At 37.9% G+C, this 15,093-nt stretch overlaps 1 protein-coding gene across 1 annotated transcript; it reads right to left on the reverse strand.

Annotated features, from left to right (window-relative positions):
• Positions 1-2,952: 2,952 nt before the first annotated feature.
• LOC148786599 (uncharacterized) lies at positions 2,953-5,519 on the reverse strand. Its single transcript, XM_088886192.1, has 4 exons — positions 5,493-5,519; positions 4,721-4,897; positions 4,388-4,609; positions 2,953-3,072 (listed from the first exon to the last, which is right to left on the reverse strand). Exons 1-4 carry the CDS (start codon positions 5,517-5,519, stop codon positions 2,953-2,955), a joined length of 546 nt encoding a protein of 181 aa, XP_088742318.1.
• Between the last annotated feature and the right edge of the window lie 9,574 nt (positions 5,520-15,093).

The raw sequence follows: 15,093 nt of genomic DNA on the forward strand, positions 1-15,093 counted from the left end.
TTCCCATTTCTTCAACACAATGGGTTGGCCTTGGAATAGCCACGGCCCTTAATAACCTCTTCCATAGCCACAATTGTTTTAATGTGAAAGAAGAAAAACCCATTCGATGAAACCGACATCACTGAATGTCGGCCGTAAGGATTTAACAAAATCTTTGAGATGGTGAAATAAGGCCACTTACCCAAGAAATAACCAACGGCAGTGGTGTTCCAACAACGAGAACTATCCGGGATAATATTCAAAGTAGGTGGAACGATAAGCTCACTATTTTCTAACGATGGAGGAATATAGGATAATGTTTTAAGTGTCGAATTATGAAATGCATCAATAATTTTATCAACCAAATCCATAACATTCAAGCATGGTTGCAACGGGACATTACCTACATAAATGTCGGTGGGTGGCAAGTGCTCACGGTTCCTAGCCGGAGATTAAACGGCGGCTACTCCAAGAGTGGCAGGCTAAACCGGTGGATGCATATTAGTGTTGCCCATGGTGATTGACGGACTAGAAAGCCTAGCGCGCGAACTAGGGTTTTCCTTTGCACTAGGTACCGCCAACATGGGAGGGAGTGGCGCCGCTGTTATTGTCAAGGTCGACGATGAGGCTGGGAGCTTCGACAGTTGAGCGAAGACTTCGTTCCCACGAATTGCTGTCAATAGAGATCGGCTTGATGACGGGATAGGCCAATCTTTGCTTCCCACTTCTTCTTCAAACGCTCCAACCCATCAATAGAGGATTAATCTCCATCACCAATCACCTTATGTGCCAATTGTAGAACTTCAACAATATTAAACGAATCATGGATATTAACCCGATGTCTTCACCATGCATCGTTGCTCGGTCGATGCTGCCATGGATGGCGACTTCCACCCTAATATTCACCAGCAGAGGCTCGTCGCCATCGCACACAATTTGTCGATTTCACCATGTGTGTTGTCATCTAGTCGTTCATGCACGCCTGTGATCATATCGCTGCAAGTTCCAACCATGGCATCGCCTTCTCCCCGACTATCGTCCCCGTCCAAGGAATCTCCCAAGTTTTCCGCCGCTACATCCTCATCTCCATTGCCAATTCCGTTATGAGGATTCTCCATTAGGGCTACACTGTGTGAAATGTTAGGTGTGGTAGTGTGTGTGAGAGAACAATTAGGAGAGTCCATCCTTTCTTGCTTAAATACTTGATATTTATGGATGCAATGTTTACATGTGATGAGGTCTCAGTCTAAACTCAAAATAACTCTCACTTGGTTGGACAAAGTTGAATATTAGGCCCATAATGGACCTGGATCAAAATGGTTTTGATCTGTCCAAGCCTTCCATCCATAGCAATGTGGTGAGGCAGCTACCGATACCTAAGTGTGGTCTCACGAGTCATGGCATAGTTGGGATAAAGGAAAGCTGCACCTTTGTTGTGAACAAAGGAACATGCTCACCGTTTCCTTATCTCACGAGTCGTGGGGGGTGACGAATGAAATGTGATTTGGTTGATGGGTCGGGCCTAACACCGAGTAACATGATTCGCTTGAAGTCCTCGGGATAAGATCTTTAGAATCTCATTGGATGAGAATGGTATTGGATACCTCCCATGAGGCTTTTGCTATGTGAATCGTAAAAGTGGGACATAGAAAATTCGCTTGTAGATCCCAAGCCCACTAGAAAAGGCTATTCCGAAGACACCATTTTAGAGTGGTATAAATAGTGGGAGAGTTAAAACTTGAGGAATCACGGCAATCACGTACATACGATGATAGTATCTTGGATTTGCGAGAGAGATGATTGTGTCACAGACATGATCATCATAAGTCTTGTCCAATGCAGTCGGAGTATGTAGCGAGGACCATGAGTTCCAAAAACAGAATCCGTCCTCTATCAGTATGTGACAGAGGTATCCCTTATGCACATGGATGCGTTCACACTTTATGAATCTGTGCCCATAATCGTTGATCGAATAAGAAAAGGAGGTTTCTATGTAAAGAAACTTGGCGTAACGCAATCTCAAGTATTAAGCATAGATGCCTAATCCAGGATGGGAACCGCCACATAATTCAATGCCCTTAGACTAAGGCCGAGAGACACTAGATGAAAGAATCATACATGTACGGACTCGAGAGCCTAAATGTTCACACGGTAATTCACCTAGTCTCAAGTGTCATGGACCATTGCTAGACGGCCACCCATGAAAACGGGCTTTCTTGATTAAAGGTTAATTAGGAATTATTAATTAAATTAGATTTAATTGATAACAATGTTACACATTAGCCCAAGTCTAGCTGAAAGGTGAACCTAAAGAGTCACACACAAATCATCAAAAAAGAACAAAAAATTAATTTAGAATTACTTCCCCAAGTAAATGGATTACTTACAAAAATAGATCAATTGGATGAAAAAAGGCCCAAGAATAAATTAATGGCATTAATTTATATTGGGCTTGTCTTTATTAATAAGTTGGATCTTAATAATTAAGAAGGATAATTGGGGCTTATGTATCTAATTATATTAAAATACAAGTTAGGCTCAATTAATTGGATTTTTATTAAATTAGATTTAAATAAATTTAATAAAAATTCAACGGGCTTGTATTTTTAAGGGTAAAAATTGACCAAGCCATATTATTTTGAGCTCATGAAAAATTTTATAGAATGAAATAAATGGCTAGCAAATTGCAATTTTGGAAAGTGCAATTCTTGTTGCGTAAGTGTAAGTTTCATTAAGTAAAAGGTACAATAGTACAATACAACAGTGTTGAACGGTTGGTTTCTCCCTCGACAGGCCAAGGGATACGCCATAGTCTATATAAAGCACATGTACTAACCGAAAATGGTAAGTTTTTACTAAAGATCCTTTCTCTAACATCTTCAATGATCAAGGCAACAAGAATAGATAGAGGACATCTAGTATGCTCAAACCTTCTCAAATTCCATTCTATCCAAATGTGGTAAATACAAGCAGTCAGAACTGTACGGTAGGCCGCGTTGACGATATGTTTCCCTCTCCCATTTTGCGCCATCCAATCAACGACCCATAGGCAATCTCAGTTAGGCCAGGCGAAGCGCATAACCCTTCTAATAGCTGTGAGACATTGTCATGCATAACAGCATCGAAAAAATAGGTGGCTATCAGTCTCAATCGCCCCCTCCTCACATAAAACACAATCACCGAGGTGTGATAAACATGGTCGGTCGGTCGTAGATAGTTTCCCCAAAATAGCCAGCATAGGATGAAACAATGTCTCGGAATCATCAGGGAACCCGAAAGTAGAGAAGCCCAGCCTACCTTAGGTCCCAACGGTTCCAGTAATGTATAAAGTGCTTGGACTGTAGATCTCCCCTGTTCAAAGCGCCTAATGACATGGTCATTCCCTCCATGGATCTAAGTCAATGCCTCTATAATACTAGAAGCTCAAGAAGATCTGGCCCTTGTGGGAATCTCTCAATCAGAAAGCCAAGATGGTGTCACGGATCCTTCCATAGATAGAAAGTATTCCCATCACCAATCCGATAATCCACCATGGGTGGTAAAAAGGTGCAAAGATGGACCATCTTTCTCCAACCCCGTGAGCTTCCTCGATCTGAGATAGTCCAAACAGATGTTTCTCTTAACCGCCCGTAGTAAAGCCAGTCCACCCAGATAGATGTCCTATCGCATCGTATGACATCATAAAGCTTCTTACTCATCAATGCGCCCCTTCCGCTAATGGTTTACACACATCTTCCCATGCAACCTTCGCAAATCCACTAGTAGACCTATCCTTCCAAAGGAAGGTGCATAGTCGCTTCCCAATTTGTTCAATCACCCCTTTTGGCAATATGAAAGTCGAAGCCCAATAAATGCTCAATGCCATTAGTACAGATTTAATAATTTGTGCCCTACCCGCATAAGAAACCGCCCTGCCCTCCCAACCTGAAATTTGTTGATCAATTTTCATGAGTAATGGTTGACAGTTAGATAATGATAATCTAGATGAGAGTAAGGGGAGTCCGAAGTACCTTATCGGAAGATGTCCCTCCGGAAAATCAAGCACTACAAGCATATGCTCTCGCAATCCGTGAGTTGATCGGGAGAGAATAAGGTGGCTCTTCATAATGTTAAGCCAAATTTCTAACCACGAGGCAAATTTGTCCAACCCCTCTTTGAATACCCTATAGAGTCTATATCATCTCAACAGAATAGAAGGAGGTCATCTGCAAGCCCAAGTTGGAACACCCTAGCCATCTCGCATTTCCAATGGTAGGTAAACTGCATGTCCTGCGCAATCAACTGTAAGAAGCCCAAATGCATAACCTTCATCATTGGTACAAACAAGTAAGATGATAGGGGATCACCCTGTCGAAGTCCTCTGGCACCCGCAAAGTCCAATCGAGAACGAGGGTGTTGTGATGCACACCTTAATCCACCTAGTGAATGCATCTGGAAATCCAAATAACTGCAGCGCAGCAAGCAGAAAGTCCCATACTACCGTATCATAAGCCTTTCGAATATCCACTTTAAGCGCACATCTTGATGGGAGTCGTGCTTGGTTGTAGCTAGTAAAAAGTTCCTGTGCTAGCATAATGTTGTCCCCAATACTCCGTTCCGGTACGAAGCCCGACTGACAAGGGCTAATTAGCTTGTCCAACACCACACTCAATATTTAGACAATAAGTTTTGCAATTATCTTATATAGAACATTGCAACAAGAAATAGGATGGAAATCAGAAACCGACATCGGGGAGTGTACCTTAGGTATCATGGCTAGCAACGTAGAATTAATCTGTTTCAGTATTTTCAACGAATTGAAGAAGTGCAAAACCGCCTCCGTGATCTCCGCTCCCACCACTGGCCAAGCAGCTTTATAGAATCCCGACGAATAACCATCAGGTCCCGAAGCTTTGTCCTCAGCAATATCAAATACAGCCTGTTTCACATCCGAGGCGCAAAAAGGCTAGAGGAGCTATACGAATTCCTCTTCCATCGGGATATGTCTCACCCATGGTCTCAAATAATGAATATCCATCACCTCCCCGCGTCTATCTCCACCTAGCAGAGTCTAGTAGAAATTGAGGAATTCATTGGTAACCTCCTCCAGCTTCGTGTGAGTGGACCACTGCTCATCATTAATTTGTAAAATCCGCCTCGTTGTCCGTCTTTGAGCAATATTTCGAAAAAACACACGTGAGCACTTGTTGCCCCCTTCATCCACTGCATCTTGGCTCGCTGTTGTAACATTATCTATTCGAGCTTGGCCGCCTTGGCATATACCAGATGACAGCAGTATTCCAAATGTAATAAAAGTTCATCATGTCTGTCTAAGATAACCATAATCTGGGCCGTCTCAAGAAAATGTTTCGCTAGTTGGACATTCAACGACAAGTCCCCCTTATTCCTCCGCATCTGCGTAAAGACAGGCTTTAGTGCTGTAAGTTTTCGTGTGACTGCATGCTGCCATACATTCTGCATATTGGAAATAAAATCCGATGAGAGAGGGAGGTAATTATCGAACCGAAACATACCTCCAAGCTGCAGCTGTTGGTCCCCATATAACACCAATTGTGTGACCGTGTTTCTTTGTTCACAATAATGGTGCAGTTTGCCTCTATTACAAATGTGCCACGACTCGTGAGACCACATTTGGGTAGTGGCAGCTTCCTCACCACATTATTGTGGATGGAAACCTTGGACAGATCAAACTGTTTTGATCCAAGTCCAATTTCGGCCCTAACACTTTAACTTGGTTGTACCAAGTGAGAGTTAAATTTGAGCGTTGACTGAGACCTCATCACATTAATATTTGCATGCAAAAATATCAAACATTTAAATGCATCACATGCAAAATAATTAATCATACTCGTGTGGGATGATAATGAGTCCAACCTATGCGACCCACTGAGCCCACAGTGAGTTTATGGTTAGTCTAAGGTAGCCCTATTCTATTACAAAAGTATTTAACCCATCAACATATAGATGGACCTTGTAACTTCTTCATGGGGCCTCCTTCTCTATGGGCCTCCTCCTCCGTGGACCTTGCTTTAAAATAAAAAAATCTCACCAAAAAATTCCTATACTACTCTCATTACAACTTAAAAAGAAACCCCCATCAGAAGTCAGGAGGATTATATAAGGAGGGAGATAGCAAGCCTTATTATTCCAAGGCTAAAAACAATAGGGAGAGATAAGAAAGCATGCCAACCATAAACTTAAACAAACAAGAGGTCGTGGGCTCCGTGATCATCTGTACATACATCCCATATAATCTTACAATCCATGATATCCAATATCACAACAACAAATTATAGAAAGGAAACACAAGCTTGAAATTTGTAATCAAAAGGATGATCGAAACTATGTGCATCCAATGCACAAAATAAATCCAATTGATTATGCAATTTTAATTTTTGCAAAAGAAAATCCAATTGAAAGAAATGAAAATGCGAGTGGATCGGCCCGGGAATGCGGAAGCGGTAATATAAAATTCATAAATTAAAATCAAAATGTAATAAAATCATGATTTCAAGGGATGTACTCTTGGAGTTCCCAGGCGTTCGATGTAGTTAATAATAGCAATAATAGAACTAGACAGGACTAATGATAAAATTAAAATGAGAGGTATAAAAATCGTAAATCAAGAATTACTTCTTTGCTTTGATTTACTTCAAACCTCCTTCATTTGATCCGTTCACGTGAAACTTCAAGATATAAGCCATCTAAAGACATGTCCACATAACACCGGAATATGTGATCCCTCAATTCAATTTGCTAGAAAATAATTAGGTAGAACAAGAACACACCAAGTGTTCTTGAGAGAGGGGGCGGCCGAATGGGGCTTCTAGGCTAGGAACTTATTTTTTTTATATTGTGCTAAGTTTTCATTAGTCATTCCAAATAACTAATATACGTATATATATCTTGTATGGATGTACTAGAATATGTCTACGTTCATTCTAAAATCCATAAGATATATATTCTTTATTCCAAATAAATAATGACCAACATAGCACTTTCCCAAAGTGATAATTGTTAGTCAATAATTTCCTTTCATAGAATTTTCCAATAACTTTTAATTAGGTGCTTGACCGATTTTATTAAGATAAAATAAAAGGCTCAAGTAATTTTAATTAAATTCAATTTACTTAAAATCAACCTAATTAGGCCCATCATATATTTAATCCAATTAAATACATAAGCCCAATAAGTCTTTATTAATTAATAAGTCCAACTTATTAAATAATAAACGCAAGCCAAATATAAATTAATCCTATTAGTTTATTCTTGGGCTCCTCCATCCAATGGATCCCTCTCATTTATAAGTGATCCAATTACTTATAAAATTAATTCTCAATTAATTCCTCATCCCTTCTCAGTGATTTGTGTGACTCTTTAGGTTCACCTTTCAACTAAACTTGGGCTAGTGTCATACACAATTATTTAAATCTAATTTAATTAATAATTCTTGATCAACCCTTGATCAAGAAAGTCCGTCACCATGGGTGACCATCTAGCAACTGTCCATTTTACTAGAGACTAGGCGAATGTCCATTTGAACTTTTAGGCTTTCGTGTCCATAGGGGTACGGTCCTTCCGTCTACCGTCTCCCAGCCTTAGTTTAGGGCATGAAATTGGGTGTCGACTCCCATCCTAGACTAGGCGCCTATGCTTAATACTTGAGATCACACCATGCAAAATTGCTCGATATAAGAACCCCTTTTTTTACTCGACCAATGGCTATGGCCACAGGTTTATAGAGCATAAATGCATCTCCAAATGCATAGGAGATACCTCTACATGCTTTGACTGCATTGGACAATGCTTATGATAACCATGCCTGAGACACGATCACCTCCTACACAAATCCAAGATACAGCCATTGCATGAACGTGACTGTCTTGATTCCTCAAATTTGAGGACTACTTATGTACTATCGTCCTGGGGATTCGAGTCATACTAACCAAGCCTCCAAGGCTTCTATATGACCATCCCCACGAGTCAGTTCAGTCGATTCGCCACCTAGCCAATCTACCCACTAAGATCGCATAAACGTCCCCATGTCTATCACCGATGAAACACGGCACGCATCAAATGAATGCGACTTTTAATGCAAGTCTCCAAAAGACACTCGAGGCACATTCTCGAGGTCCTCGACTTGGAACATTTTAGACCTAACCCTTGGCAGTTAGTTTCATGACCGCCATCCAATGCGCAATCTAATTATTGTACAATTGTGACGTCAAAGTAGTGCTTGACGTAATTTAGTAAGCACAACAGATACATGTGCCAAAGACGAATGCTTCTATTTGTCGGGACAACATTGCTTAAATAAGAATTGCTTGACTAGTTCTCAAAACTGTCAATCTAATTGGCTTTTGGTCATCTATTCCAAAACCAATTTCATCCAAAAACTAAAAACAACATAATTAATAATGAATAAAAATTCCCGAAAATCAAATTTTTGGAAACAGTGAAAAACGTCCTGGACGTGCGGGCACTGTAAACCGGTAGCGATAGTGTTGCTGCAATTTTTCCCTTTTTTTCTATTTAACATAAAATAAATATTCCAAATTTTCATATGCTTTAATCATCCAAAAAAATTGCAAAAATCGAACCAGCTATTTTTATCATATAACTACTAAACGGAAAGTAATAAAAACATACTTCAAATGCCGTAAAAGCACGTTAACATGCAAACATCAGATAACCATCAACCCCTACATCAAACTAGGCTCTTATACCAATTGAAGCAATCGCGTGGTATGGTTCCTTCAAGTGTTATCAAAGCCTGGTTCGATGTAGGGGTTGATGATTACGTGATATTTGCATGTTAAAGTGCTTTTATGGCTTTCAGTGAGGTTTTTTATTTTAAAGCAATCCCATGAAAAAGATGTTCCACGAAGGAGGAGGCCCAAGAAGAAGTTACAAGGCCCATCTACGTGATGGGTAAATTACTTTTGTAATAGCGTAGGACCACCTTAAACTGATCAATGACTCACTACAGGATCAGTGAGTCGCATAGGTTAGGGTCGTGATCACCCCATAGGGGTATGCTTAATTGCGTTGCATGCAGTAATTTATTTATTGCTTTAGCATTTAAAGTTATGCATGCAATATAACTATGTGATGAGGTCTCGGTCAACACTCAAAATTAACTCTCACTTGCTTGGAACAAGATAAAAGTGTTAGGGACCAAAATGAACTTGGTACAAAATGGTTTGATCTGTCCAAGTTTTCCATCCATAATAATGTGGTGAGGAAGTTGCCACCACCCAAGTATGATCTCACAAGTCATGGCACACTTGGAATAGAGGAAAGCTATACCATTATTGTGATCAAAAGAACACACTAACTGTTTTTCTATTTCACAAGTCGTGGGGGTGATACTTGATGTGTGATTTGGTTGATGGGTTGAGCCCAAAACTAATTAAATCTTAAGCCCATAATGGACTTATCTATCCAGGCCTTCCATCGATAACAGTACCATGAGGAAGCTACTGCTATAAATGTGGTCTCACAAGTCGTGACACATTTGGAATAGAAGGCAAGTACATTATTGTTATAAACAAAGGGATATACGCGTTGTTTTCCTGTCTCACGAGTCATGGAGGGCAATAATTGAGGCATGATTTGGTTGATGGGTCGGGTTTAACACCGAGTAACATGATTCGCTTGGAGTTCTCGGGATCATGCGAAGAGGTGAAGCAAAATATCTTGAAAATCTCATGGAATTAGAATGGCATCGATTGCCTCCCACAAGGCTTTTTCCATGTGAGTCGTAAAAGCGGGACATGGTAAATTATTCTTGTGGACCCAAGCCCACTAGGAAAAGATTTTCGAAAATCCCACTTGAAAGTGGTGGGATTTTATAGAAATAGTGGCAGTAGTTAATGACTAAAAGACCGAGTCTTAACTCAAACTCAATATTACTGTAATCTACTTACTATTTATGCTTTGCGTTTAAAATCCATATCTAAGATACCATTTTTCAAATTTCTTTATTCTGAAATTTATTTAATGGAACACAATAGATTAAAATTGACTGTGAAAATCGGAGGATTGTCCTCAATTTCCAAACCTAAGCTTATGTCATAAAAAATCCACTTCCATCAGACTTGCAAAAGGAGTTGTTGCTTAAGGAACATTTGACGTTCGGGATTAAGGCATAAGGATAATCACAAGGTTCGCAGTATCATACTTGTTTCTATCATCCGTAAGCAGTAGGACAGGCTAGACAATGTGGCTTAATAATGCTCCACATAAATCAAATTTATGCGTCACCGAACCGGCATATTGGATATGCCACAGTAGAAGCGCTTTCGAAGCTTAGATGACTGAAGGTTGTCTGTACACAAACATTGGGCTAAGATGAAATCCATTATGGAGAAGCTCTAAGACCCCAACGTTGATCTTTAAAAGGAGATGTACATTGAATAATCCTTAAGATTCCTTCATCCCTCATTCGACCTATTTATCATAAACTCTACATAAACATGCGAAGAAAATTTCTTGGACCATTACGAGGCAACAATTGAAGAATCTGCATCGTTTGTATTGGATAAGGAGTCATGAGGGGTGGTAATTGACATGTGATTTAGTTTATGGGTTGAGCCCGACACTAATTAAATATTAAGCCCATAATGGACTTATCTATCCATGCCTTCAATTCATAACAATACCATGAGGAAGCTACCGCCATCCAAATGTGGTCTTATGAGTCGTGGCACATTTGGAATAGAAGGTAAACTACATTATTTGTTATGAACAAAGGGATACACTCGTTGTTTCCCTATCTCACGAGTTGTGGAGGGCGACAATTGAGGTATGATTTGGTAGATGGCTCTCCTCGAGATCATGTGAAGAGGTGAGGCAAAACATCTTAAGAATCTCATGGAATGAGAATGGCATCGGTTGCCTCCCACAAGGCCTTTTCCATGTGAATTGAAGAAGGTGGGCATGGTAAATTATTCTTATGTATCCCAAACCCACTAGGAAAGGATTTTTCAAAACCCCACTTGAGAGTGTTGGAATTTTGTAGAAATAGTGGGAGGGGTTAACGACTAAAAGACCGAGTCTTAACTCAAACATAATATTATAGTAATCTACTTATTTTTTCTGCTCTGCATTTAGAAGACATGTCTAGGATCCATTTTTCAATTTTATTTTATTTTGAGATTTATTTTATTAATCGAACACAATAAATAAAATTAATTGGAAAAATCAAAGGCTCAATTTTTGAACCTGACTTATGTCATGGAAAGGCCACTTTCATCGGACTTGTGAAAGGAGTCCTTAATTAAAGAACGTTTGACGTTTGGGATTAAGATATAAGGACAATCGCAACATCTGGAGCATGATACCTGCTTCTATCATCCATGAGCAGTATGACAGGTCGGACGTTATTGGCTCAATAATGCCCACATAAAATAAATTTATGTTGCATTGAACCGGCATATTGGATATGCCACAACGAAAGCATGTTTCAAGCCAAGATGACTAAAGGTCGTTTGTACCTAAACATTGGTTTAAGATGTAATCCCTTAAGGAGAATCTCTAAGACCTTAATGTTGATCTTAAGAGGCGATGTACATTGACGTAACCCTTCAGTCTCTTAATCCCTCCCTTCAACCTATCTATCATGAACTCTAAATGGGCTTAAGAAGACCATTCATGGTTGATAAAAATGATTGGAGCAATACGAGCCAACGATTAAAGAATGTACGCCAACAGTATTGAACTTGGAGGCTTCCACCTCAAGAGCGAAAGTCAAGGGTGTTGGACGTCGAATGAGGAAGAGAGATGGAGCAAAGTCAACCGCTGCAAGCCCTTTGAGCGCTCCTGTCTCCTTGATGGGCGAGGTTAAAAGGGAAATGAAAATATTGTTCGACAGTCAAAATTTACATATGATATTTGCATAAAATTCTTAATGGGCATTTGAAGAGGGAGTATAGTGCACTCCCCTTCACCCGAATTATGGCATTTGTTGAGCAAACATGAACTACAATTTGCAGGTAGCGATGGTAAATGAGGCATAAGGTTGGAGCGTGTAGCTCCAACAGAAAATATAGTATACCCTAGTTATCGAGCTGGTATTGTAGATTGCTCATACTCAAATATATTTGAGCAACATGGGTAATTAGCTTAATGGTCAAGTGGAAGATTATTGGAATAGGTAATCAGAAAGTCAATTATATTGGGTGTTTTCTATTCGAAAATCTTTATCAAAATAATATTAAATTGATGAATACCACTTACATCGAAAGGTGTTTCAATGACACAACAAAATGACTACAAACCAAAAGGTTAAACCCATGGAGTTTAGTTGTCGATAAGTTTGGCAGCTATAAGCCCAACTTTTAAAGATGGTCTGGAATGTTCCAAGTCAAGAATTCGAGAATCCTATAAAGGCTTGCACTAAGTATTCTATCTGTTTCATTGGCAGAAGGCGTAGGTCGTCTATATAATTTTAGTGGGTTGGCAAGGTATTCAACTGACTGAACTGACTCGCAGGAAGCGTCAGATGGATCCTTAAAGGCTTGGTCGGTATAACTGGTATTCCCCGATTCCGATAGTATGTGATTAGTTCTCAAACTTGAGGAATATGGAAGCCACCTGTATAAGAAGACTATATATTGGATCTGGCAATCGGTGACTGTATCATGAGATACGATCATCATAAACACTGTCATGTGAAGTCGGAGTATGTAACAAAGACAGTGGATTCCAAGAAATAATGACTGGGAAAGGATTTCCTACAAGGATCAGTAGAGTAAACGCATCACATATATGAAGCATAGATGCCTAGTCAAGAATGAAAACTGACGGCCAATTCCATGCCATAGAAGCCAGGAGACGATTGACAGTAGGACCATAATCGAATGAAACTTGGAACTTAAGTGTTCACAGATCATTCACCTACTCTCTAATGTCATGAACTATTGTTGGTAATGGGCGTATATTAGTCACACACATCCAAGTCTAATTGAGGGTGAACTTAAACAATCACACCCCAATCACCAGATTATGATGGAATTAACTTAGAATTAATTCTGAAAGATGGAATTAATTTAATTGGATTAAATTAATTTCATGGAGAGAGTGAGAAAAAGAGAGTGAGAGAAAGGATCACTTATATAATAATCCATAGGTTGGATTTTTTTTCAAAAATTAATTAATTGAATTAGTTAATTTTGAATTTTAGGTTTTTTAAATTAATTGGATTAATTTAGTTGGCTTTTAAATTATGGATTAAATTTATAAATTAAATAAGGGAGTGCGCATGGGTCTTTTAATTGGATTAACGAACCTAAAGGGATGAACTTAAAATTAAACTGGATTTATATTTAGGTTCATTGGAACACGGGCTTATAATGAGAGTCTAATCCACTTTAGAGCAAGTACATGACCCGATTTGACCTTGTCTAGGTTACGGGTGGCAATGAGTCAAGCTCGAGCTCGAGCTTGAGCTCAAGCTGATTTTTTTTTTTTTTTGTTTATTATTAAATTATAGGAATCACCATTTTTTTATATAAATCTCTAAGTAATAAAATAGATTCTATAATACATACTATATTATAATATTATTATAGATTAAATCATGGAAATCACTAATTTTTTACATAAATTTATAAGTAATAAAATAGATTTTATAATGCATACTATATTACTATTATTATTATTAGATTATATATTGGGAATCACCAGTTTTTTTACATAAATTTATAAGTAATAAAATAGATTGTATAATGTGTACTATAGTATAAATATATCAAAATATAGTATGAAATTTCAATTTATTATTATAAATATAAACTACTGATTAGTTTAGTAGTAATATAATTAGTAAATGTACTTAACAGTTTAAAATTATAGAAAAGTATCAATTATCTGAAATAATGCAATTGAAATACATAAAAATATTTTATAGTTGAAATTAATATATGTTCACAACATGCAGTAAATTTATATATTTTATAAATGTTAGTATTGCATTGATGTAACTGTCATCTTACATTATTGAACAACATGGGTTAATCGAACCATCAAAATTCAGATCAGACCGTTAGATACAGAAAATTATATTTGGTAAAATTTTAGACTTATTGAATATACGTATGTCAAGACATCATACTCAGAATATAAGAATAATCATTTAAGTCAGTGTATCGTAGAATCAGGCCACGTGATTTTAACTCAGACCGTCTGATAGATATAATCCAATGGACATAGTCTTATATATATTTAAATTTGGTGTGAATCGGGTGCCTAGATTTTAAGATATCATAATTATTGATTAAACTTTTTGATCTCATTATATATAATAAAATAATAATTAAAATAATTAAAATTATTCAACCGTCACTATTATTATCATTATCATTATTTTTAGATTAATTCATAGGAATCACTAAATTTTGACATAAATTTATAAATAATAAAATAGATTATATAATGCATAGTATGTATCCTGATATAAATATAAAACTCAAAAATAGATAAAAAATCATAAGTGAATTACTTACAATTTAAAAAAAGTATAACGTAATACAAGTATATATTAAAATATAGGCAAAATATCACTTTTCGTCCCACTAGATAGGGTCCTTCTCACTTGCAGTCCCATGCTTTATGTGTTCAACACCTGCAACCCCAAAATCCTATTTTTTTAACAGAAATGGTCCTATTCTGTTAATAACTAACGGAAATGGCACGTGACAAGTCACGTGCTGTTAGTTAACTGGATCAAAATATAACTTTCGGTCCCACTAGATCGGGTCCTTCTCACTTGCAGTCCCACGCTTTACGTGTTCAACACCTTTAGTCCCAAAATTCTATTTTTTTAACAGAAACAGTCTTGTTCCGTTAATAACTAACAGAAACGGCATGTGACAACCAACTGGCAGCTGGCGAAAAAAATAAAGACCAGGTTTGTATTCAGTTTTTAGAGGGGAAAAAAGGCGCCAAAAAAATATTTTTTTTGCTATTTATATATGTAAATAACCCACAAACACCACACAATATTTTCATCACTTAATCTTGAGAGCAATAGACCAAAAGATGTCACAAACATCTCAAAATACTTCAAATATTGAATACTATTGTAATGGTGAATTATGTGTAAAAGGATGT

The sequence above is a fragment of the Sesamum indicum genome, linkage group LG10 (assembly GCF_026168435.1).
Source record: "Sesamum indicum cultivar Baizhima isolate 11 linkage group LG10, ASM2616843v1, whole genome shotgun sequence".
NCBI classification, from domain to species: Eukaryota; Viridiplantae; Streptophyta; class Magnoliopsida; order Lamiales; family Pedaliaceae; genus Sesamum; species Sesamum indicum.

Bases quoted from the DNA above. Each gene is read 5' to 3' on its own strand.
- LOC148786599 (XM_088886192.1), bottom strand. From the start codon at position 5,519: ATGGGGACCAACAGCTGCAGCTTGGAG. The intron at 4,610-4,720 runs GTACACTCCCCG...GTGTTGGACAAG, and splicing joins TGCTAGCCATGATACCTAAG to CTAATTAGCCCTTGTCAGTC. The intron at 3,073-4,387 runs GTGTGCATCACA...AATGTCTCACAG, and splicing joins CATTCACTAGGTGGATTAAG to CTATTAGAAGGGTTATGCGC.